The 26,802-nt window shown below is 42.4% G+C and overlaps 1 protein-coding gene across 1 annotated transcript; it reads right to left on the bottom strand.

Moving 5' to 3' along the window:
- Window positions 1-2,923: 2,923 nt before the first annotated feature.
- LOC120902627 (protein borderless) lies at window positions 2,924-14,734 on the bottom strand. The gene is made up of 8 exons (XM_040311508.1): window positions 13,592-14,734; window positions 6,586-6,808; window positions 6,242-6,526; window positions 6,015-6,163; window positions 4,633-4,893; window positions 4,114-4,549; window positions 3,804-4,034; window positions 2,924-3,723 (listed from the first exon to the last, which is right to left on the bottom strand). The coding sequence occupies exons 1-8, from the start codon at window positions 13,898-13,900 to the stop codon at window positions 3,485-3,487; spliced, it is 2,133 nt and encodes a 710-aa protein (XP_040167442.1). The 5' UTR covers window positions 13,901-14,734; the 3' UTR covers window positions 2,924-3,484.
- Window positions 14,735-26,802: the final 12,068 nt, after the last annotated feature.

The following is a 26,802-nucleotide window of genomic DNA, read 5'->3' as shown; positions in this document are numbered from 1 at the left end:
CATTACACGAACTCACAATCACTCATAACGCTAACCAAGCGGCCCACAGTCGTGAGCCTTTACGTCGTCGTCGCATTTGGCAGTCGTACAACGCGTTTCTGCACCCTGCTGTGCAATGTGAAAAGTGAGACCAATGACAAACAATACACGGTGATGCATGCATGCTTTCACCCCACCATTGGCACGCGGCATTGTCTCTTGCCGGGTGCTGGCAGCTGTTTTGAAAAGCTCCGTTCGAGGCTGGGCTGCAGCAGGGTGTGATATTACACGAGTTCGTCGAAAGTTGATCCTGCTGTTGCGCGTAGCGAAGGGACAGAGAAATGCACAAGGGGTTGCTGGCGTAGGCTCGGCGCACGAGGACAAAGAAGATCATAATTTTCATCAACGAGAGGTTGTGAAAAAAGGGACATTTGACAAAGGTAGAATTGAATATTTGGATGTAAAAATGATTGGTGCTGCCTTAATGATAACGTTACTATTTTAACAAAATTAAATGTAAAAATGTAACACATTCTTTGTCAAATTCATTCCCCACATCCTTATCCTATATGGCGCCTGTTGAAACATCGGCCATGTTCGCCTGTTCAATTTCTTCCATTACAATCTCCCCCCATTTTCCCACTTCCCAATCAGCTTCACCGTAAAGTGGCTAGCAGTATTGTGATGTTAACAGTATAACCTCGGTTATAAATTATCAATGCCCGTGATGTGGCGATGTTCAGGTCGAAGCTTTTCCCGAAAGCTCTTTCCAAGCCCTTTTGTGTCATGCTTGTGCGGGGCATATTACACTCTACCGTCTTCTTACAGGAAGCGTTCCACGAACATTGTGAACTCAATTTTGCTACCATTAGTTTATTTTGCTCTGTTTCATTGTGCTACACTGCATTAACATAAGCATCATCATCATCATCATCAGCATCAGCAACATCATTGGCCTCCTCTTTGCCATCATTGGCAGTCTCAGGAGCATTGTGGAGCGTACACGTACGTCGTCGTCGTCGTCGTCGCTTGCTGCCTGTGGATGATGTTGTATGAGAATAGTTTCGATTACAGGGGGCCCCACAGTAGGAATCTACACACGCACATACACACACACACACACACACACACACACACACACACACACACACACACACACACACACACACACACACACACACACACACACACACACACACACACACACACACACACACACACACACACACACACACACACACACACACACACACACACACACACACACACACACACACACACACACACACACACACACACACACACACACACACACACACACACACACACACACACACACACACACACACACACACACACACACACACACACACACACACACACACACACACACACACACACACACACACACACACACACACACACACACACACACACACACACACACACACACACACACACACACAGAAACTCACACAGGGCTCGAAATACCGGTCGTTTATTCGCCGGGTTTGAATAATTGATTAAAATTCTCCAATGGGGTCCTGTGTGCGGTAGCATCGCTCGTATTTCCTTTAGAACCATGTAACGTAAAGCTTTTTTTTTTTTTTTGTTCTAAAGTCAGCCCCATTATGGGTAGCTAATATTCATTCTTTGCTCGTGATGAACGCACTCCCCAGGGAGGGGGGACATGAGCTGATGATAGACCGGAGTGGCCTGTATGACAGATTATTTACACGGACTCGGTACAAGAAGGAAGCTGATTTTTATTATTGAAATTATCCCAAAGGTTGGAACCTATGTGTAACTTACCATTGTTTTATTCGAGCTCTGATTACTACTACAATGCTCTAATCTTCTATTGCAATGTCTCCTATTTTGTGCTAGCGAATCCTTGCCTCTTGCGCGTTTAATTAATTATTCCTGTGCCATAGGAAGGATGGTGTCTTACATCAAAGCGTGCTATCGCGCTTTGTTCTCATGCCTTAGAGCACGATCAAACACATATTTGGCTGAGAAAACCGTCCCCGGCGTACAAACCAGTGGCGCAAGTTCCCAAGGACTCTCGCCTCGAAAGCGGATTTACTAGGTTCCCGGAACTACAGAGGCTTCGGTAAAGGGTAATCGGTGTTCAAGTAGTTAGTAGAATAATTTGTATTTTCGTGTCTTTTGGTAGGATTTAATTAGCTCACTGATATTAGTAAAGTAAAGTATATTGTTAATGATGATTTTTTGTTTAAATCTATAAGAAAAATTAGGAATCTTCATATTTGATTAAATATTACCCAACAAAGCCGCATTAAGTTTTATTATTGGAATAATTGGTATACTTCTGGTAAAATGCCATGTTACTGGTTGCGTTACAGCCGTCTCAGGTGGGTTTTCGTGCTTCACTGTTGAAACTCAATTAACGCTTTCGGATTATTGCTAGACAATTTAGTCAAGCAAGATAGCTCACAGGAACATACAGGGTTTTCACGATTTATTAATCAGTTCCCACGATTTTTTGGTGCGTTCCCACAATTTGTTATCGTATTCTATAGATTTTTGGTTCGTTCCCATAATTTATTGGTATTTTCCAATGGGATATCTATACAATTGGACTAAAAAATTCTGGGAAATGGCCAAAAATCGTGGGAACGCACCAAAAAAATATGGGTACCCACCAAAAATCGATGGGAACCAACCAATAAATCGTAAGAAAACCTGTATAATTAAATAATTTAAAAAAATATTAAAATTTAGTAGTTTGTATCCAACATTTCCAGTAATTTCGTTGCGAATTAAACAAGAATAAGAATAATAAATCTTTTGAAAATAGAATACCTTAATTCAGAAAGTGATATAAAGTATGTCATAGTCTATTTGAAATAAGATTCTTGAACGTTATTTCCTTCAACAACCTGTGAAAGAAACGGAAACACACAAATGGCAATCCTTTTTCTTATGTTTAATTCGTTTATTATTAGTTAATGACAAGATCTCATTGTTTCGCACTAAAGATAAACAACATCGTTCTACTGCTTCCCAATAGCACCTGTCTCCTCTTTTTTTTTTTTTGAGTATGATTTCAACTACTTTGCATCCAATGCATCAACTTAGCTTTCCGCTGGCAGCAACACCCGCAGTTTCTCAACGTTCAACGATTAACACTTTTATTAATATATGCTCTCCTGGTGCTTCATACTGTTTTGTTTCGTATTTTCCTATCATATTATATTCCGCTATGCTAAAACGATAATATCTACTACAAACGAACACTACACACTACTTCCGAAACGGGGCAGCTGGAACTTTCGGCAGGTCAGTATCGAAAAAAGGACTACAACGGTCACATGGCCATGGAGACGTATCTGAGCATGGCGAATCCCTGGACGACATTGCTTAACATGCGGCTGTATGGTGGGGATGTCTGTGTGTGTATGTGTGTGTCAAAGAGTTGACGCGTAAGTGTTTTTTGGTCTTTTCAAAGGATTTATATAACGGTTTGGGTCGTTTCTATGGCTTATATTTTCATATTTTCCGCTTCACGCAGCTGCCGAATTCGTTTCCGCTTCATGTAGAGCAACGTGCTGATGACGGCGAGACAGAACAGCAGTATCAGCACGCCACTAACCGTCATCACCTTGACACGCCGGTAAGGGTAGACATACAGCTCGTACTCATTGCTGCCACTGGTGTAGTTGGTGGTCGATAGGGCAAACACCTGGATCGTGTACATCTCATCTTCATCGAGTTGCTCAACTGTGAACAAAAAAAAATTCCGGCGATTGATGAGTCAATTAAAGTGCACGAGGTACGAGCTATAAGTTAGTCACACTTACGTATATAATGCGTCTCGGATGTTTCTGCACTACCGTGCAGCTTGTGCTGTGGTTCGATCCACCAGCGCAGAATGTAGAAGCGAAGCTGATCCAGCCCGAGCTCCGGCGGTTCCCAGCGGGCCACAAAGTTGTCCTGCTCTTTGCGCACGTAAAAGTTTCTCGGCGATCCGATCTGGCTGAACTGGAGCAGTGCATCTTGCAGTCCATTTTCCGGTTGCTCAAACTCAGTCGCTGCAGGGAGGAAACCAAATAACACAATAAGTTTGTTGAAAAGATATTTTCCAACGAATGCGACTTTTGAGATACTCACGTTTGGTAAAGTAACGGAACGCTTTGCTAAACATTCCATCACCGTAGTTGTCCTGACATAGCACCATGAACTCGTACTCCCGTGCTGGCTGCAAGTTGGTGATCGTTGCCTCCAGGACATGCTTATCATTTACCTTGAGTGTTCGCCACTCGGGCGCTTCCGCTAACCGGTACCAGATGATGTACTCCAGGTACTGGCGAATATAGCCCGGCGCCCAGCGGATCGTGATCGAGGTGTCCGTACTGTTGCCGGTCAGATTGTACGGTGCTCGCGGTGACACGTTTTCAATCATAATCTCTGCATCGGCTGTGACGGTGGCCGCCTCGTTCGTCGCCTGACAGCCGTAGATTCCCCGATCGGACTCAACGATGTCCTCGATCGTTATGTTGCCTCCGTTCACGGAGAATCGACCGTACGGCAGAAGGCTACCATCTTTCTAAACGACACAACCAAACACAACAATCAAGGTGAGTTTATAACACTTAAATTTAAATTCTTAAATTCTTCTCTGCATCCTACCTTAATCCACGTTATCTGGGGAATGTGATAGCCGTCGCGATCCCGTGCATCACAGTGCATCTGGACCGTACCGCCCATCTTGGTGACGTACACGAGCTTCGGTTTGATGGTGAAAAACGGTGGCCTTTGCACGATTACGTTGATGATCGGTGAGGGTCCATCGGTTCCGAGATCGTTGTAAGGTGTGCAGGAGTACCGGCCGGCGTGTGAGTCGTCTACTTTGTCAAACTGGAGGCTTCCATTGCGATTATAGAATACACCCTGCAATGTAGTAATGGAAAGGGATAACAGAACTTTGCGTTAAACTCAACTTTTCCCCGAAAAGTTCCTAAATGTCTGAGCGTTTTGAATCATGTGCAGAAAATGTTAAGGCCGGGCTACATTGATCGTACTCCATAGCGTAATTTTGATTTTCACTAGCGCATCTGGCGGCGGTTGACTGAAGCATTTTGCCAAACAATTTGTAGCCGCTTCATAAAATATGTTATTTTTCCATGTTTTTTACATAAACTGGTCTGGAAAAGCTATGCAATTGATAGATCGATATGTTGTGCAAGTATTGCAACCATTTTCGCAAAAAAACAATTAAAAAACAACTTAATTTTGAGATCCGGCAAGACCATTCCCTTGTTGACCAAAAAAAGCTTCCACCAGCTTCCGCCAGGTGCGCTAGTGAAAATCAAAATTACACTACGGAGTACGGTCGATGTAGCCCGGCCTTTAGCTTTTTGAAGTATTCCACAATTAATTAAATTATGCAATTATACGATTGAATTCGGTTGTCGTACAAAATAGCTTTTTATGATAGAGTTCAACACGTCCAATATTCAACCTAACTTAGAAGAAGAACTTTTAGTGAAAACGAAGAAGAATGTATTGACAGTGGAAAAAGGAAGTCAAACGCGATTTGTAAGATTTAAGCACGTTGTTCACTGAACTGTTCACGTAATATAGAGAATTCCATCTTTGGATAATGAAAGCCCAGCAGAGACTTAAAGAATCCACTTCAAACTGTTTACATTTCTTAAAGTTATTATATTTCCACATTTAGAAACTCTGTTTCAGATAAGGAAATAGTGGGATCCATTACTGCGATGTCTATGACAACTCTAAAGAGAAAGGGTTGTGTCAAGAACCAACACATTTTAATCCTAATCCTGTTTGTGGTCCATCTCGATTTAGTGATAGCACGGAGAGTTGACATAAAGCCATCAATGGAACGTTACAAACCCTGTGGTCAATACATTATTTCACACCATGTAGCATTTAATGGCGTGTTGTTAAGCTGTGGTCAACTGAACCCTTTGTTTCATAGCCTGATAGAGCTATAAACCATATACCATGACCGCTTGTGTTCACAATGATAGTACCTCAAACCTTACCTGCACATTGTACGGATCGAACAGGAACCCGTCCTTTTCCCAGCGCAAATTCTTCAACGGTGGATTCGATCGGAAATGACAGTTCAGCACGGCCGACTCACCAAACGGAATGTAAACCTCTTTCGGTGCGTACACTACCTTTGCCTTATCTAAAGAGATTAAGACGGTAAAAGATGGGTTCAATTAAGGAGCGAAACTCAACAAAGACTACTGTTTCTACTACTCACACTGTACGTTCAAGTAGGCACTAGCTGACTGGGTATCGTTGGCAGAGTTGCGCACCTCGCAGGTAAAGAACCCAAGATCGCTCATCTGTGTCGGGTTGATCGTAAGACTACCGTCCGGACCCATCATCGAGCGATGGGCCAGATCGTAATATTCCAACAGCGACACATTGTCTTTGTACCACTCGACGAACATCGTTTCCGGATTCTGGACGACGCAGTGGAAAAAGGCTGGATCGCCTTCCAGTACGGTCTGGTTGACGGGTGGAATGCGCAACAGTGTTCCGCCTGTGTTGGAGATGCAAAATTAATGTAAATTCGGTATCGTTGAATGTAGAATTACTTACCTAGAACGGAAATGTGAAACCAGGTGCCATTGTTGCGCTTGTTCGGGACACGGTTCGGGAAGATCACTTTGCACTCGTACCAGCCGTTGTCGCTTTCGCGTATCGAGGTCAAATTGAGGGACGCTTTGCCGTAGAGTATGTCGTTGTTGAGGAGCGTCACACGTCCGATGAAGGTTTCGTAAGCGTTCAGCACGCCATCGTATAGAGTAAAGACAGGCTTGTTCTGTAGAAGGAGAAATTAACGTATTAGTTTTTCTTTAATTTGTTTTAAGAAATCGTTTATGAGTTTAACTCTAATACCAACTACTCCTTCCTCACTTGTGTAAACATTCATTTGCAATCATAACAACGCCAAATTGTTAATTGAAGTGTCAGAGCGGAACAATCGCGCCGAAAACCGTTAACAAGAATGTCTTACAAAGCAATCAAACTGAGCCCGAGTTCAAGCGGTCCAATCCAACAACGAATTATGATTAATGCCGATTTGAACTTTCGCACCGAAAAATGGCATGAGAACATGCTGAAACGAACGAATCCCACCCTGCCCGAACCTAATCTTCCGCGAGCGAATGTCGCACGCAATGCCCGCCCTGTCCACGGGTCGGTTGATTTTCTCCCTGCCGCGGCTACGCCAAAACAGCAAACTTGGATGTTAAGATAGTCATCTGTTCTTATCCTGCTGTCACGTTTCACCCCGGTCCCACCGGGGGCATCGTTTCATCGCTGACACCAATGAAATGATAATTGCCATTGCCAGCGAACAACAGAAATGGAACGGTTCCGGCCCGCCGACGGTCGGCAAAACACGCACCCTCGGCCACGCCAGAGCGCGCCGTTAAACGATGGTGTTCATCCCGGTTAAATTGGCAAAACCAACCCGGACGAATGTTAGGAGACAGATACGTACACGCACACACACACACAGCGACTCAGCATTGCACCCGTGAGTCGTTTGCGAAATGGCGTACCGACCGCAGCATCCCATTCATTATCGAATTAAGGTCATGCTGTCTTAGAAATGGTAATGAATTTATTGACAATATCATTTAAGCCGACCGTAAGCCGTTTGCAAACGCTTGCCCTTGTGCTGGCTGGGCGGCAGTTTTGCGGGCAGAAGCTGATGAGAACATATGCGTACATGTCGGTTAGTAGGCTGGGCGAGTTTGAGCTGGTTCGGGTTTCGGGGAATGGTACGCGATCGAGCCGAAAAGTGGATGTCAAGGTTATTGTAGCTTATTTTGGGGGTGATCGCGTGTGCCAAGGGGCAAAATTGCAACACTTTAAAATCGCTCAATATAATCTTGCGGAAAGGGAATGTTGCTGTAGACGGACGAAGAAATGGTCAAGATGATTTAGGTTATGGGTGTAAGATATCTTAGTTTTTGTCAGAATATCAAAGTACATTCGATGTACGGTAATAACGGTTGAAATAACTTGAAGACTGCCTATAAAAATGGTTATGGCTAAAGCAAATATTAATTTTGTTTCAGGCAGTTTCGGCTTTAGGATATTTTTATGAATTATGAAAGTTTTTAATTGCTCTGTTCTAGTTGTCGTAGAGCTTTGTACATACCACATTCTTGACGCAATTGAATATTCAATTTATTAAATAACTGGTTTTTAACAATTGAAATGTTTTTTTTTTGCTTTTCTGACGATACGGGTCTTTGGCTCTTCTATGTAGCCAAGGTCAACGAAGCGATCGGCCAGGTGACAGAGAACCTCGGATTGCAGATAAACGAGGCAAAGGCCATATTTATGTGTGGCACTAACGAGTTCTCATCTACTTAGTGATAATGTACGGACAAGACAAACGTACTTTTCATGTCATCCAAGATTTCACCTGCCTCGGGTCAAAGGTCAACACCCTGATCAACTAGTTCACCACAAATAACCTGTCACAAAGCTAGGACTATATCGCCCTTTATAGTATCAGTTCTCTCATTTGCCTCTGAAATACGGACCATTTCCAAATCTGACAAAACCTTTCCTGAGACTGTCGAGAGGATGATTCTCAGAAGGACTTTTTGCTCTGAATGCGTGAATGAGGAGTTATCTGGTATTATATGTTTTATTTTTCATATAGGTGAATGTTTCGATAATACACACACGCTATTTGCTTGCTTAGCATAACAACCTACACTGGGATAGGAGATTAAGGGGTAGTAATACTTAGGTCAGCCGTCGGCAAACTTTTCGACCGAAAGGGCCAATTTCTACAAAAGTATTCTTAGAGTTCCTCGTTACGAGTCGAATAGATAAACCAAGAGAAAAAATATTTGAACGTTCTATGAAATATATGAAGGATTTAGAAATCAACGAGCCACATGCGGCTCGTGAGCCGTACTTTGCCGATCGCTGGAAGAGGTGTATGTTCTGCATCAGGGAATTGAAACACGTTGAGTTGAGAAAACAAACACAACTTGTTCTCAAGTTTGCCAGGCCAGGACCGTGCCCCATGTCAGGAAAGAAACACTATTATACTTTGTGCAAATCGATGATTCTCCTGTACAAACAATGGTAATACTAAGAAAAAGGTGAAATTTTACCATTTTTTATCAAAAATATGTTGTTGCAAATTTTATTCAGTGAGATTCAGTAAAATTAAACAATAAGTATACTTTAATATTATATTCAACAATCTCATGTATTTTGGAATTTTAACGGTTAGTAGATGGTGCAAAAACATCACACCATTCGACTCTGCATTTGTATGAGAGCAGCAAATAATTGCATGCAAAGCGGCTTACTACAACTGTCATTTAACACTAAAAAAAACAGTGCCAAACATAATAATGTGCAATAAAACTTAAACAATGTAACGCCCACAATGCCCTCCACTATCGCAGAAAGCAAAACAAAGCACAAAAAAGAACTATCCCCACCCCATGTGACAGAAGCCACACCGCTTGCCCACATTCGGTGACAGTTTCAATTAGTGTCAAGCGCAAACAGTACGTCCCAATACCGAACCCGTACCCGTCCAAATGTACGTGTGTATTTCTTCCATTATTATCCATTCGCCCCGTCCATTTTCGTCACCGGCTGTGCTGTCCGGCACGGTGCGGTCCGGCTGGCCGCGTGTATGGTCTGGTCTGGTCCACACCCTAAACCGCTTGCACAAGATTTCTCATTTGCATTTGCATAAACCTGCTTTCCCATCTCGGTCGCAGCACTCCTGCACACTGTTCTCCCCTGGTCTCCCCCCCTTGCGATGTGCTCTTTGTGTTTGCGTGCGGCTTCGACGGTAGCCGGAAGCCGGACGGAGCCGGGGCGACCGGCTCCCGGAATCTGTCCGAAACTGTGCGAAACTGGGCTCGCGAATTGATTTTTGCTTCTAGTGTTTTGAGCGCAAATTAATGCGACTCGCGTGCGCTTTTGCTAATTACGATCCGACGGGCTACGACTGCCTCCTCGGCCGCCCCTCTATGTGTGTGTCTGTGTCGCTCAAACCGCGACCGTATCGTGGGTGAGAAGAAGGGAGAGAGAACATGACAGCGGTCGGAAAATTGGGTAATCACTTGCGTACCAGCGATTGTTTATTTCCTTCCATCTGTTTGTTTGGTATTAATGGCAAGAAAACAGTGAAGGAGCATCGCCAAAACCCCTCGGTGGACTCGGTGGAAACCCAGAAGATCCGCTCGAATTGGGACGGATTTTGAAGCGAGCTGAAATGTTTATAAGCTGCACGGAAGCTCGTTAATTTCAAGTGAAAATAAACACTAGCTTGATTGTCCAGCTGCTGCGCGCAAATGCGATTTCAGTGGGAGGGGATAGTTTGGGTTAGAATGGTAGAACGGTAGTCATGTCACTTCGGGCTAGCCGTTCAAGGGAATTGTGTATAATTCAAGAAGATACGCAAATTTATTCGATAGAGCTAAGGACATCATATTGTAGAAAAATCTGCTTCTGTATTTCGTATAGTACATCAGTCATGTACGGTGAAGCAAACGTATGGAATTTCTTGATTATTCTAGAATATTGTTTATACAATAGTGAGGAAGCATCAGCAAACATCAAACAATCAATCCATCAAAGATGAATAATTGATTCTAGTAGTACGACAAGAGGTGTACCCTGGGATAGGAATCCAGTCTTTTGAATATCTGAGTGTGGAGATAGAGACCTCGGAAATACATCTTGTACGTTGTAGATTCAATATTGGACATGACAATCAAATCAATAATTCCTTCCACAGATTCTAGGGTGTAGGTCAATATCAACTCACTCATTTTACATCTGATTTATTTTCCTGTAAAGTCTATCAATTCTAAATTAAGAACTATCTTTAAATGCATTATCAGTAGGCTCAAACCTAGAATGGACCGTCTCCCCGTAGCAAGGATTGACTATCCGGCTGTGTGTTGTGGCTTGTCCGCGTAGGACTTTACGCCATATAAAAGAAGAAGTTTATTACTATTATATTACTATTTTATTTTATTAGAATTAGTTGGTGTCGTACTTTTGGGTTCAGTTTTTTTGTTCGATACTGCCACCGTGTAAGCTATTTGATCTTTTTAAGCGAATGACTCCACTAAGCTGTGATTAAACTGTGATTCAAATGGAACTCTGGACCCCGGTCTATCAATTTATTTGGAATACTTTAGCCCTCAAACTTTGCACAGTTTTAAGTATAACTGTCTTTGTGGAATTTCAATAATATTTGGTTACGTTTCGCAGCAGTTTTGCCGATGATAATAATCTGTTCCATACCAACGAGTCCCTGCTTTCTTTTCTTCATTACAACCAAGAGTAAGAAATCAACACAATTTATTGATCAATATTCTCAATCATCTAAAAACTCCACAATCGAGCACAAAGACAAAGGAAACATTCAATTTGAGGTTTGTTCGGTTTGAATCGATGGAGGAAATGTACGGTATTCCAATTTATATTTCACCGTAATGGATGAATGTTATTCAATACTTAGTTTGGATTGAAGGAGTTCTGTGAAATGAACATAATATTTAATTAAAATGTCTAACAACGGGTATAAAGAACATGCTTTGCACAATATCAGATAAGATTTGTCTCGAATGTGCTGGGATCTACGCATCTCCATATAGCTTTGGAGCATTGTTGATGCCTTATCATTTGTTGTTATGATACATCGATGATCGATGCAATAAATAATGGGAAGCATCATGGGACTTCTGGGAAAAGTATCTATTATGGTGTTATTTATGATATTATTTGTCGGATTAATAGCCTGATCACGGCACTCAAACGGAAAGGCGAACGGAAAATTTTGAAACGAGAAATTTGTTGAACGAGAAATTAAAGGAAATTTCCACGGAAAGGACTTAATTTTAAACATTTTTATGCGTTTTGGACAATTAAAGTGCTTGAAAAAGTCTTTTAACCGCTCATCGATTCAAATTGATTGGCATTGGATTCGTGTCCCATGATAAAGGTGTAAAGCTTCTGTGGAATGATTTTCGTCAATTGAAATCTGTTCAACATATTTTTAAATCCGTATTACACTACAATATTCCACAAAATATCATCATGGGTCATGGGTTGCAAATGTTTAAAAAATATTGCTGTAATCCTAAACCGTCATAAAATATTCATAGCTGTAGGCTAAAATCCCTCAAACATTCCCTTCTTTTTATCACACCACGAGATAAATGCAATTTTATCTCTTGCACACATAACAGTAATGATTGCCGGATAAGCTTTCGAGCCGAAAGTATCCATTCGTTGGCTGCAAAACAAAGTAAATCGATATTGCCTTTGTTGTAAAGAGGGAAAAAAACTCCCCTCCCACGGTTGTTTGCATTTAATTTGCTGCGCCCGTACCACATAATCCGCCGATAAAACAATTCATTTTTGGCAGCATTAAACCCACCCGTGGCTGGTGTCACTCTTAAAAGGGGGGGCCGTACCGATTATCCAAAATCCGCTCCCGGTGGTGGCTTTGAGGGTGGTGCGGCGTGGCCACTAAATGAAAACGTCATAAAATTTTATCTCATCCCCTCTCAACACCCATGACACGCAATGGAACGTACGCGTGTGTGTGTGTGGCTGATTGTGTACTAAAATGCAGCGTGCACATAAAACCATCAGCGCCGCGCTTTCACGATCACCAATATGATTAAGAGCCCTCGGGCGGAACGGTGAAAGCTGGAAGCAAGGGCGGACCTTTTGTTTGTGTATCTTTCCCGGTTTTGCTTTCATTCATTCCCATCCCCCCTCCCTTTTCCCATTCCACCGATTGTAAAATCCAAATTGCATGTTGCAAAGCGTTCGCGTGCACGTCACGTTTTGCCGCCTGTCAACCGTCAACGCGAGCCACTGCGAGCCGCGGGCTGCAGCGGTTGTGGCATCGCTTCCTGTTGCATGAGACATGAATGAAAATGAAAAAAAAACAGCAAACAAACAAGCGTGCATTCTAGAAAAGAGCACACAGTCACAGTCGGTGGAGGATCATAGATGCACCCGGAGAGATCATAGAACCGCCAGGCGCGAGAGGCCAACAAGAGCAAGCGCGCGCGCGCTCGCTCGCGCCTGCACACACTGTTGCGTAAAACAAATAATAATAAATTTGACCTTAAACTTTACGGTCAATGAAATGATACTCTCCAAAGGGAAGGCAGGGGAGGCTAGATGTGAGATGCATTTGCCGCATTAAAGACACGACTCTACGTGAACAATCCGGTAGAGCACCGGGCACTGGGAGCGTGTCTTCTTGTCCACCGACAGTTTGATTAATTTGTTCATATTGGGGTTAGGTACCTTCCCTCTTGAAAGTTGTTATTGCACTGGAAAAATCAGTCATCCCTTAAGCCATTGGATGAGGGACAGTGCCCGATGGGATGGTGTTTATGGGTTTTACAACAATTTACACCACACAAATTGAATCGTGCATGTTCGACCCACTTTTCTCCCTGTCGTGTATTGATTCCTTTATGCACTCCCCAGCATCACCCCAAAAACCGAAGCATGGAACGTAATTGAATTTTTATCGTAAATTTCTCTCGCTCCCCGCCCGGGGATTACTTACATCCTTGTTCCAGTGCAGCACGTACGGGATGGGTTCGTCCTGCGGGAAATCGACCGGACAGTCCAGTATCACGTACGAGCCGATCTTCGCCTCCAGATACACCGGCTGCCGGTCGTCCAGGTAGCCCTCGGTCCACCCGAACCCGCACACCGCGATCAGCACCGCCGCTAGCAGCAGGGCCACGTGGGCGACCCGACCGCCGGACGCCGGACCGTGCCGTAGCGGTGCGCCACCGACGCCCACTGCAGACCGCCGGCCACTGCACCGCACCACCGTGGCCGTGGACAGTAATTGCTGCATATTAATCATTGTTCCAGGTTCGCTGCGTCGCTGTGTCGCTGTGTAATTTGCATTAGCCCTAATTGATGGTTATCAGCGGCTGGCTGGCTAGACGCGGCCACTGTACGCCACAACAACAACAACAACAGCAGCAGCAGCAGCAGCTACTGCAAACAGAAACGGTTGTTGGGTATAGAACAACCCGTTCCTCCTACCCGTTTTTGGACGTTACTTCGATGCTTCTGGGAGCTTGAGCACTTCACACTTCACACACTGGCTTATAGGAAGGAGAGAGAAAGATAGATAGAGAGAGGATTTATCGAACAGGGCTTTTATGTGATTATTGATCCCACTCGGGAGGCGTTTAATTCCAATCACTACTCCAATGCAACAAAATTCAGCCTCTTAGTATAGCTCACGCACTAGCTTCAAGGCACTTCAGAATGCAGTATCACCTCCCCCGAGAGCGGGCACGACTATATTGCGTCAATTTCACTAGCAAACTTTGCGACCTCCGTGCGTTCCACCATCACAATAGACCCCTCACACAGGAAAAGACCTGTTTATTGAAGATTATGCTCGTTTAAAGAAAATGGATGTAAGCAGAAGTACTACACACTGTATGATGCTCTGTTTAAAGAAGCGATTAGCGATCACGTTCAGAACTCTTCCACTTTCGACAATATCTTTCGTGTGTTTAGACGTTGTTTTGGGCCAAAGCTTCACCCGCACCCGCCAAAGCTTCGCGACTTAGCAGATTGACTCAATTACGCGATCGAGATCTTCCCGTGTACTGTGTACGCTCGCCTCGTTACGTGCGCACAACTCGCACGATCGCGTACGCGTCCAATCCGTTACTGATCGCTCCAGCATCAGCGCAGCTCGGACAAAGCTCACGGCTCACGCAAATCGCAAAACGGAACGACGCAACAGCCGGATGACGCTGTGCTGGTCGGTTGGGTTGAGGGGGATGGGGGAGGGGGGGGGTGGAGAAAGACAACCGGGTTCGCATTTAGGGTTGATTCGTTTGATAACATGACAGCACAGCAGTTGAGCACGTACGATGATGTGTGAGTGCGAGTGAAACACAGCAAAAAAAAAACGCCGTAACCGGTGTATAGCGCATTAGAACGTCGTGTGCACGGGTGTGCAGAACGGGCTCGAGCGGGATGGCAAGCGATGATGCAGCTTATGTGACAGCTGCTGGACAGTCAAATGAAACAAAACGCAATTACACAACCAATCTGCCAAGCCGCGGGAGGCGTGTGTTGCAAACTCCCGCCGGCGAGGCCGGAGGTGCAAAAGGATGAGCTGGTTCGGAAACGCTGTCAACTGCCGAACTGTTTACGTATGCGATGGAATTTAGCAGTAAAATTAGCCGGTAGAATGTTGTAAGAATTGCCTTTGGACTTAGTTTTTATCTTTAATCGAGAGTTTAAGCTATCCTTTTAAACATGGCAATGTAATTTGTCGATATTGGTCCTTGTTATAAACCTGCTGTGCTAACAGGTGTGATCCTCTATGTTTAGTGTCTGGTTTTCAGGCAAAACGTTTCTTCGTGGAGCTCAAGTCTGTTTTCGTAAATCATGTGCCTTTGTATCCAATCAACCTGCGACCTCGGTTTCATCAAACAGTCCCATGAGTCCACAGTTCAGATATGCCATCCACAGACCCAGAAGTTGGCTTGGACTATAGTATCCAAGATAGAGAGAGCATTGATAGTATACTAAATGGAATCTTTTCATCCGAAGTGTAGAACCCAATCAATAGGTTGACCATAGTCGTTAGAATTAAAACGAGAATATCAAGTTTTGTTCAAGATCAATATCAGGACGAGTTACTGAGAATCTCGTGTAGAGCTAGCAAATATGTAGAATAACCTTATTTTTACGTGTTGCATGTAAAGTCCGCGATGAACGTAAGGTCTTGTGGGTCTTGATAATCACCAAATAATTGAAGAAGTAGATGATTTATTTACCTCATTAATTGCATCTGGCTTCCGTAGCCTACATACAATACTTAAGCCTTGACCTACACCTATACTTGTGCAGAGCACCAAAACTCACGCAAAATTTTAGAATATTTGGGAAAACTAAAAGACAGGTCGACAACACTATAGCAATCATTTTAGTCATACTAAGCAACTGATCGTTAGCACAGTAGAGACGAGAACGGTGGTCAATGGCTTAAATTTGTCGGGGACTGAAAACTCTGGAACGTAAAACTTTAGCGAGGACAACAAGTAAGGAGCATAGATGAGCCCAGTCAACAATTGAAACATGAATAACCCCTGGGCCACTTTCGTACGATTCCGTACATAGTTTCGGTAGCCTCCTAATGGCAATTCGAGTGCTTTTTTTTCTCTATTTTTTCTATCCTACCGATTTTAGTAATGTGAATCTGGGTCCACGCAACAGACGCATATTCAATGATCTGACGGACAATACAACAATACAACGCTTTTAGACATACGCAATCATGAAACATACAGTTAGACCTAAGAATAAAACCTAAACTCCTGTTTACTTTGGTTATAATTGCATCAACATATTGATCTAGGTAAAGATTGGAGTCTAAAAGAACACCTAAATCTAATACTAATTCAGAACGAGGAAGCGTGACGTCCATAGCTTTGTAGTTGTGTTTTAAGGGTTCTTACTGCGAGAAAAGGATGAAACAGTGCATTTACTGACGTTAACAGATAAAATATTCGCAGAACACCAAGATTGGAACTGGGAGACAGAGTATAAGTATTGAATTAAGTAGTGGACATGTTACATTCAGAGTTTTCTACAAACCGCGGTCATCTGGATCTGATGGTGAACTTATAATACGGCTTACCACTCATTCAAACCTGTGTGGTTATGAAAATAGCACCATTAGCTACATTTTCTATGGAAAAATCTACTGCTTTATCATGTAAATCCTAAACGCAAAGCATTTCGGAAACATCGTTTAATTTAGTTATTTTCCAAATTACATCTTAGCACATGACCGATAGCTCCAACCCTCTCGCTGTATGAAGGTAGTCATCATACACTGCTGTGGTTCCATTTAAAATTCCTCATCCCAGTCATGAAGACTGCTGACACGAAAAGAGTTTATCCGAATCAAGCTCTCAGTGATAGCCTCTGCGCCTCGATGTGGCAAGCCGTCAAATCACATTTTGATTCAAATGTCGTTCGATCCATGATTAAGGAGAAATGGCTGTGCCACAATGCTTCTAACAGTGGCTCCAGCTAAATGAAATTGTCGTTTAATGGTCAGTTTTTTGTCATGTATACGTCAGTCATCGTGGGTTTCGGTTTGTTTGATACATTTGATGCCCATTCCAGTACCAGATTGTAGCAAAACATATACACTTGCATGTATAGCTTCAGAGCTTGTAATAGGTATCAAAGAGGATGAGAAACCCTCAAATAAGAAGACATCCTATTATACCTTCCAACATCTTTGCAGTTTCACATTGTGGTCATAACGTTCAAAACGATTTAATTCAAATTTATAGCTCTGGTCGGTACAGCTATCATGTACTGCAGTTATCTCAACCCTAACCCAACCTTGCATTCGTTGACTGTGCTTAGATGTTATATTGTCTGCACAGCTGTACGGAACCATTCTCATGGCGTAAAGACACTAATGAATAATCGATACTTCGACAAAGATGTCTGAAAAGAACCTATTCTGGTTCACAACTGTTAACAAAACCGAAATGTGTTTGAATTATCATGACACTACTTCCATCCATTTTAAATTTTTGCATGTCATTAGCAATACAAGACATGGAAATTCAAGCATATGTACGGCAATGTAATAATATCCAAACAGCAGCATCGTACCATCGTTGTTGAGCCAAATCTCAGCCTCCGGAAAAATACCATCAATCACCATCAATCATCCAATCTAATCATCGCCGGCAGCACAACCTCCTCCCTGTGGTGCGATCAAAAGCGATCAATAAAATTCTTCCCTCTCTTCCCGTTCCGGGAACGGATAATTTTGCCCCAATATTCAATCAAGCGCAAACTAACAGCACAGCAAGTAAACTTTTCGAAATATCCCTTACGCTTCGGCATGATATTAGAAACAACACTACTCCTCTCTCATTCCCACTCTCCTCTCTCTCTCTTGTTCTTTCGACCGTCTTACCCAGGGCTGAGGGTTTGAAAGTTTAACCCGCATCGTATCAAAAGTTGTGGCATTTTTGAACCCACCTTGAGCGCCAAACCAAACCGAGCCGAAATCAAAAACAAAAAACAAAAAAGACTCCCCCCAAGTCCCGAATCGAATCAGCGCGGTTTTCCTTCAATTAACATAAATTGTTTAATTAAACTCTTTCGCCCGTCGCGCACCGTAAGGAAGCCGTAACGCACCCACCGGTCCATTACTGGTGTGTCTTTGGCTTCTCCACCCTGCCCCGGCGCTCATGCGTTCCCGTGATGGTGGCCCGGGCTGGGGTTGAATGACTGCGCCAATCTATGGGGCTATGGTACGGTTTCGGTGGCTTCGAACGACTCATAATTTAAATTATTCAATTAAGATAGTTCGAGCGTGACGGAGCATCGGCGTGCTTCTCTGGGTGAACCTGGTCGGAAGGTGGTGCTGTGGTGTCATCGTTTTAGGGGGAGCTATTTAGCAACTTTAGCAACCACCTTCTCCCCCGCACTCCGCGGCCTATAGTTGGCTTTTATTTTGGAACAATTTTCAATTCCAGCTCAACACCAGACACCGATTTCCTGCCCTGTTCTGCCCTGGGTGCCACACGTGCCAATGGCCAACGAAGCGAAGCTGTCTGAGACACGTTGGCCGTGTGCGACTGATCGAGAGAGAGAGAGGTGCTGCTCTGCTGTGAGATCTTATTATGCAACCACGGCTAGACGAGTTCCTCCAGCAGCACCCAACCGCAAACACGCCTTTTGCAATGGTTTAAATCTACTGTTGAAGCGTTTTAAATTGCATTTAGAACGGCACACTGCCCCTTTTCAAACCCTTTTCAAATGTTGCACCAAGCTTGGGCAGGCATCAGCTCTCCTTCTTCCCCCTGCAAAAACTCATACTCATCGTAATTGAAAGGCATAAAACTCCTAATCCACGGTTGTTTGGGGCGAGGAAAAAAAAGATGATAACCGAATCCAAAAACCGACGGTAAAGCACAATGGTGCGCATGAAAAATGCCTCCAGCCACCCTTCTACTTATATTCTTCTTCTCCTTCACATTATCCCTGGGGTCCATCGACTCCCTACCCCCTCCCCCTCCAGTGGTAGTTTTGTGCAAAATTTGCATTTAAACAATCAATAATTTGCATGTAAATAACTATGATGAAGAAAGTTCTGTCAGCGTAAGCGTAATCACGGCACGGCTGTTGCTCGGCGGAATGTGCTCGACGAAGTGGCGGAACGCGTTCACCACCAGCACGCCTGTCCATTCCCGCTCGCTTCCTTATCCCGTGGCAGCAAAGGAACCTTATGTAAATGACCAAGAAACCGAGAATCCACCGGTGCGGACGGACACCGCTCACACACTCACTGACTTTGTCAGTTTAGCAAGCTAGAATCGGTTTGGAGTGATTTTCCGTTTTCTCTGTAAAAGCAATTCAATTTCGATTGCGATTCGTACCACGGTTTGTTTTGCTTCCTTTTTTTTTTGTTGGTCGTTTTTTTTTGTTTGCCCATTTGCTTTTCACTTCACCGCTTTTGATCGGATTCAATATTCTAATCCCTGTTAAATGGGGGGAGAGCAGCAGAAAATTGAGCAGAAATCCAATCAAAAGCGGATTTTCGGGCAAAGATGTACTGCGGAGACGTTGCTGTGCCACCAAAAGCATTGGCCTTACTGCCAAGCTGCTGTTGCCTTTTGTACCAGTTTTGTGCACGTTTTACGGAACGGACGGTACTTTTCACCTCATTCAGCACTGTTGTGAAGTGGATTAAATGTATCTGAAAACTTCAAACAGGTAATCAGATGTTTATAGAATAGATCAGTTTAATGTTAAATTAATTCATTTGACAGTTCTGGGAAATTTTGGAGTAATTTTCGGTTTAAGGGATTTTTTATCCAATTTTATAAACAAATTATTTCACGATAAAGTATTAATAAATCCGTACATAGAATAGGCTACATTCCATGCTAAGGTCTACGTGGTGCAAGCTTCTTAGCCGGCCTTGACCTGCTACATGCCAGTAATGCACTTAGATATATGGCTCATAGATTTACCCATACCTGGATATTTAGTCCTACATATGGCAGACACGATCTATAGGAGAATTGAATTCAAGATGGGTATGCACCACGGTTACTGCCTTAAGTTGTGGATTAGCTTTTATGACTGATTTGAACAGGTAAATGAATTTTTAATTCTTCTTAAAATTCTTTTTCAAAGCATCAACATGCTTTATTAATTTAGTTCAAGTATTTAGCGAATATCCTCCCAGTTAGAGTTTTTATATTTTAGATTCACTAACTAGTTTGTCTGCAAAGGCACGAATGGTGCAATGTTTTTTTTTCAGGGCACAGTTGTATTTATTTCATTATAAGCTCATTTAAAGAACATCATAAGAATGTTGATTTTAGCTCGAGAGCATCCACCATTTTTGTCAGATTTGATTAAATAGAAATGGGTAGAAGCAGTTTCCTAGGTAAAGCAAGTTATTGAATTAATTTCAAAAATGTCCTTTTCAGTCATGGGCACAGTATGATCAAATATTCGAAATTCATCAAAGAAATTCACGATTTTAATGTCATCTTTGAGAATCGCTTCTACCGCTTCCGGTTGACTCAAGTTTTAAAAAATGAGTCTAATAGTCGAAAATGACATAAACTAATGATGCCCTTTGGCTTATTGGACCTGTTTGCCATTTCATCACAAAAATGCACAGAGCACTTTATACATTACTTTATACTTTATACATATTTATACATCTAGTGTAGGTTATAATCGTACTCGTTTTAATATGCAATTGTAAGTTGAGTAAAACGAATTCAGCCACTAAATTTAAATCAAGTAATGCAGATTGTTTATATTATTGAACAAAGCGATAATATCATTCGGTGTTTGATCAACAAACACTCACAAAATATAATATGTACTACCGTGGCACGTTGACATGTATCGATTTGGAACAAATGATCAATACTAGATTTCCGAGTAATTATTGTTTGGTATAAAAATTATTGTTTACTGCCATTTTCAACACAAAATCTATGCTATGTTGGGGTCATTAACTTATCATCAACTCATCATCAAACATCATTCATTAGGAAAACTGTAAACTGAACTCGGCAGTCAGAATTCGGACACCCACTCCCACAACCACCTCGATGTTTGCCGGGTAACGCGAGTACGAAAGTGCGAAACAAATCTCAACAAAACAATCAACTGATTGCATAATCGTTCAATTTACACCTTGCAGCGGGCACGAAAATTTAACTACCCCCGACGTAACACAACCGCGACAGCCCTAACCTAAACAAACAATGCAATTTTGCCGTGCTGCCACCTTTTTTTTTTTTCTTCGTTCCACTGCCAACCATCACCATGCATCATCATGCACCACCACCAGCACCACTCGGGCACCGATCCGGGGTAACGGTGAATAATTTATCATTATTGAATTCAATTTCTAGAAAACAACTCTAAATTGCAATTACTTGCGCTACACACATCATCGGTTGCGGTTGCGCTCCGGTGTGCGGGTTACGACTCTGTGAATGTGATACCGCATTGCCGTCCTTCACCTTTGGGGACGGTACTGTACGCGAGGGAACGGGACGCTAGTTGCAATAGGGAACTCACCCCCCCCATACCAAGCACCTACTTCATGAATGAAGCGGCCGGTTCTACCTAGCGACTGTTTGTTTCCTAGCTCTTGTGTAGTTCCTCCACCACTTGCACCACCATCACTTGCAGCACATCCGGCTCCTTCAAACTCGTGCAGCACCGTGTGCTCCATTGCGTGCGTCTTATTCTTCACGCTACGCCAACGTCTGTCCTGACGTAACCCACCGTTCGTCTGTTTTGCGCGCCCGCCATAAGTGGCCAGGCTGATGCTGGTGCCTCCGGTTGCGCGCTCGAAAGCATAAGCACACTTATGCTGCTCGAGTCGACCTCCCCGGTCTGGGGACTTCCGATGCATGCCTTATCCGATGCACTTCCCTGCACGAGACACCGCCGTCGTTGCCATCGGTCGCCTGCCGCTCTAAATTCGTTCCTCCGGGGAAAGGGGAAATATTTCTAAACAGTTCGTGAACTGTCGTTAATTTACGCCAGCCATCATAAAACTAATTGCTGCTGCCACTGCTACTGCTGCTGCTGCTGTTAGGGGTCCACGGTCCACCCTTACCGGTCGGCTCACGACAGTCGAATTCGAGACAACGTGCTCACCGCACTCGTAGCGTATGCACACTCTGGCACAGGCGAACGGCAATTTGCTGCGGTGGTGGTAGAATCGAACGGGTGACTTTTGGCCACGGCCAAGCTGTTAAGTCACCGGGAATGGACTGCGAAATGTGCACTCCATTACTGCCAGATGAAGTGGCCGCTTGTACGCCAAGGCATGTCGACAGGCTTGTCGAGTTGATTCAAGCGTGTTTCGGGAGGGGGCAGATCATGTCAAACGGTGGATGCCTAACGGTGGATGTGTGCCATCGGGTAACACTGGGAACTCTATTAGCAGTTAATCGGTTTATTTGCCGTACTGAGAGCAAGGTTTGAACGACACAGCTGTGTGTTGGGTTGTGTTGAAAAACGATCTCGCACGATGTGTCGGAAGAAGAGGCTGCAATATTCTAAGGATCGGAAGTAGAATGAACACGTTAGTGACAAAGTTTCGTAGGGACAACTGTGTCAAGCTGTTAAATGTAATCACATGTCCATACCGTTTCGAAAGCTAGTTGAGTTAGTGTTTTCGAGCTATTTTGTACAAGACCCGATGGATTTTGAAACCAAACCCGTAAAGCAATAAATGTTCATCTATAACTCAATCTGTGCAAAAAAAAAATATCAAAATTCAGATTTAAAAATAAAGCAAAAAACGATAGAAGAAGAAAAAGATAGAAATGAGCATAAATAAAGGAAAAAAATAGTATAAATAATCATAACCAAAATTTGTGCTGATATTTTTTAACAAATAAACCAATAAACAAACAAACAAATTAAAAAGACGAATAAACAAATTAAAGGAGAACAAATGATCTCTGGAAAAACCTACAGAAAATTTAATTAATAAAATAAAATTTTGTAAAAATTATTCATGAAATAGAAAAAAAAACAAAGCTTACATACGAAAAGATCCAAAGAAAAGGCAAATAGAGAAAATTGTTGAGCTAAACTAAATCTAAAAGTACAGCAAAGCACAGTACGAAATATGATTACGAACCATTTTAATTTTAAAAATAATATAAAACTACCCGTGCTCAAATACAACAAAGAGATGAACATACAACAAACAAATGTAATGTAAGATGAATGAACAAAACTGTTGTATTTGTTTATTACGATATGTATTATGTCCGAACCGATGGGTGAGGTTAATAAAGTATGAAATATGCAAAAAATATAATTTACGTGACAGTGAAATTGGTGCTTCTTCTTATTTGACTTACCAAAAAGTCACATACAAACCATTTACTTTTTGTTTGTTGTTTGTCATACCGTCCAAATAGAATAGTTGCCCCAAAAAAAAAGGCTTGTCTCATTGTTCCATTGACCGAACTTAACCGAAAGCGAACAGCAATTACGGTTTGGCAGACCGTTGTCATTTGCCGGATATTTGACCCGACTGATCGCGTGAAATTAAACAACGCGACGACAAACCTAACGATTGACAAATAACATGTTGACCGGACCACCGTCCAAAGCATCGCGCCAAGCCCCGAACAACGGTTTAGCATGAGCAGTGCAGGCTACATACACACACAGACACCGTGCGCAAATTATGATAATCATCCAGCAAACAGCTCAACCGTACAATTATCAGACCGGTGCAACGGATTCTGGTACCACTACGGGCCGGTGCGAGCTTTACCCACTGCGTGTGATTGTGATTTCTCCGTGAAGCGTAAATCCGCGAATTATTGCAACAGACAGTTGGGGACAAATTTCTCCACTGCGACGCTGACAGCTTGTGCCTTGTGTGGTATTGCGTGCGGAATTTATATTTGTGACATCGAGCCGGGCATGTTTCAAATCAAGTAGGGAAAGAGGGAGGTCGAGGGGAGGTAACATTTCCGATTCTGGTACGGTATACATGAGCCAGTTCGGTCAGCCCAAAATTCCGTGTGCCCGTGTGGACTAGTGCTCGCTTTGGGAAAGTGAATGAAAAACGTCGACCAACACGCAAACGGAGACCGGAGATGATAAATGTGATGCTGCTTTTTTATGTATTTATCGTTTCGAACCACTTCAAAATGGCACAATCAGAGCGAAGCGGAAACGCGTTGAGTCTCCTAAAAGAGATAAACATAAAAAAAAAACTATACAACAAATGTTATGACATTGGTATGGAATTTTCCGTGATTGTGATCTAAATAAAACAAATACTTAAATGGTAGAGACTCAGAGAAAGTATTCGTCGAAACATTACGTTGAGGCTCGCTGTTATCAAATTAAACTGTGGTATAACTTGGAACGGCATTCACTTACAGTGAACAAGCGGACATGATATACTCACAGATTGTGCAATCGTTTTTTTAATGTTTTAGTTGTGCATTTTGGTACATTCATGACAACGGTATCATTTGTCGATGGTAATGTCACTACATCTACACCGTTAACAATCAAAGTGTAATTTGAAGTGTTGAAGAATAGAAGAACTCAAGAGTCGAAAAAATCGAAGAATCGAAGAGCAAAAGTGTCAAAAATTGGAAAAACTTTACAATTGAATCGTTCCAAATCCGAAGAATGAATGGTTCAAAAAGTTGAAAAGTGAAAGAGTTAAAAAATTAAAAGTTAATAAATTTCAAGATTCGAACTGTTGCCGAAACGAAAATATGAAAAGGGAAAGACTGAACAAATGAATTATTCTTGCTTAATCATTCAAGAGTTACAAAGAGAAAGAGTTGAAAATGAAAGAGGGAAAAAGGCTGAAGAGTCGAAGAGATAAACACTTGAAGAATCGAAGTGTTGATGATCGGATTTCGGAAGATTTGAAGTGTCGATAAATAGAATAATAATTTTTCTGTTCTTCCATATGATTTTCAACGTCTCAAACTAGATTGAGTTTGACAGTTCTTTGTGGTGTGTTGAAAATCATGTGTAAGAAAAAAAATTATTATGGTGCAAATACACCGTTTGATAGCTGTTGAAAAACATCCTGGAAGTGGTGAATAATGATGTACAGATTCGAAAGGGACTATTAAATACACAAACAAACAAACAAAGTGTCTGGAATTATGACAGTTGATAGGAGAAACAGTAGAGAATCGAAGAGTTCAAATGTTGAAGAGTCGAAGATTCGAAGAATTGTACATTCGACGAGTAAAAAATTATGTTTACGATAACCCGGAGTAAGTTTTAAAAAATATTACTGGGGATCTTTATTTGCGAACTGCTAAACTAAGACTAAAGCTAACTTCTGGATTCGGTGGTATTTAGCTAGGCTGGTGTTTTCGGTGCTGCCAGGTTTGCCGGTCACGTTGTCGTCCACGTTTATGATGATCATGTTGCCTCGGTCCGTCTGAGCATACGACACCACACCTGGTCGTGGGAACCTGCTTCCAGTGGAGTTCCCGTTGGAACTTGACTCCGCGCGTGGAGTAACATCGATGGCTCGCTTGCGACCGTTTTCTTACTCAGCACCTGTATCATAGCGCGTAGCGCATGTGTACATAACTCCTCCCTCCTTAAACGTCGAGCGTCCTCGATCGACTTACCGACGTTTGCAGTGGGATGATGTTGTGAATAGCTTCGGTAGACATTTTCTTCTCTGCATGTTTGGTTTTGTGTTTGTAGATGCAAAATGCAGTTATAAGAAAGCCTGTTAGAACAACAATTAATATCCCTCCTGCAATTGTATGCGTGCGTAAGCGGAGTGTTATTGTATGGAGTTGATGTATGTTACTAATATGCATTGTGTGCAGATCTTGTATACTTGGCTTGTTAAGAGTTATTTCTGTTTTGCTGCCAGTTAAGGGTAGGAAGTAGTCTTCTTGGTCTAACACATCAATATGCGCAGTAAATGTGCTATTTAAGATTTTTACGGTGCAATTGCCGGTTTCAATTAGTGTGGGTACTGCTATTATTTGGCTGTTTGAACATGAATCAATGACTGGCACTCCAAGGGTGGTATCGATTAGAATGACTCCTGGTTTCATTTCTCGTATTATCGTATGCTCGGAGCTCGTGGTGGTGGTACATTTAGATGGATGATTTCTGATGATATTTGAGATACACTTGTCGTTTAGCGGTTGTGGGTTGTTGCAAATCGTGCACTCCTCGTTAACATTGAAAATGGTGTTTTTATGTTTGGCTACAAATTTTACATCCGTCTCTACTCGGGTGTTGTTTACGTTTAGAGTTTCTATTCGTAAGAGGTCATAATCTTTTCGCTCTACTATCGGTATTTTTACTACTAGAAATATTTTTTTACCTATTGCTGTAACTATGCATGAAACATATTGTGAAATTTCCTCTTTAAAGTTTAGAAATATTTTCTGATCTTTTAATGTTTGCCATATATATTCCGTTTCGTTTGACGATAGAATATTTTTGTTTATTATGTTAGAACGAGCAAAGCTAATCTGTTCTTCTATGTCTTCTAGCAGTTGTACAATGTTATCAATGTTCAGGATAAGATTTACTTGTTCTATTTCAGTTTTTACGACTTTTATCTGATTATTCATTTGATTTTCGATTTTTTTAAGAGTTTGTGTAATTTTGTTCACTGATTTTTCTATTTCGGAATTAATTCTAACTTGAGCGTTAATGTTGGATATG

This window comes from Anopheles arabiensis, chromosome 3, assembly GCF_016920715.1.
Source record: "Anopheles arabiensis isolate DONGOLA chromosome 3, AaraD3, whole genome shotgun sequence".
Taxonomy (NCBI): domain Eukaryota; kingdom Metazoa; phylum Arthropoda; class Insecta; order Diptera; family Culicidae; genus Anopheles; species Anopheles arabiensis.
The sequence above is the reverse complement of the archived record's forward strand: the minus strand, read 5'-3'. Positions and strand labels throughout refer to the sequence as shown.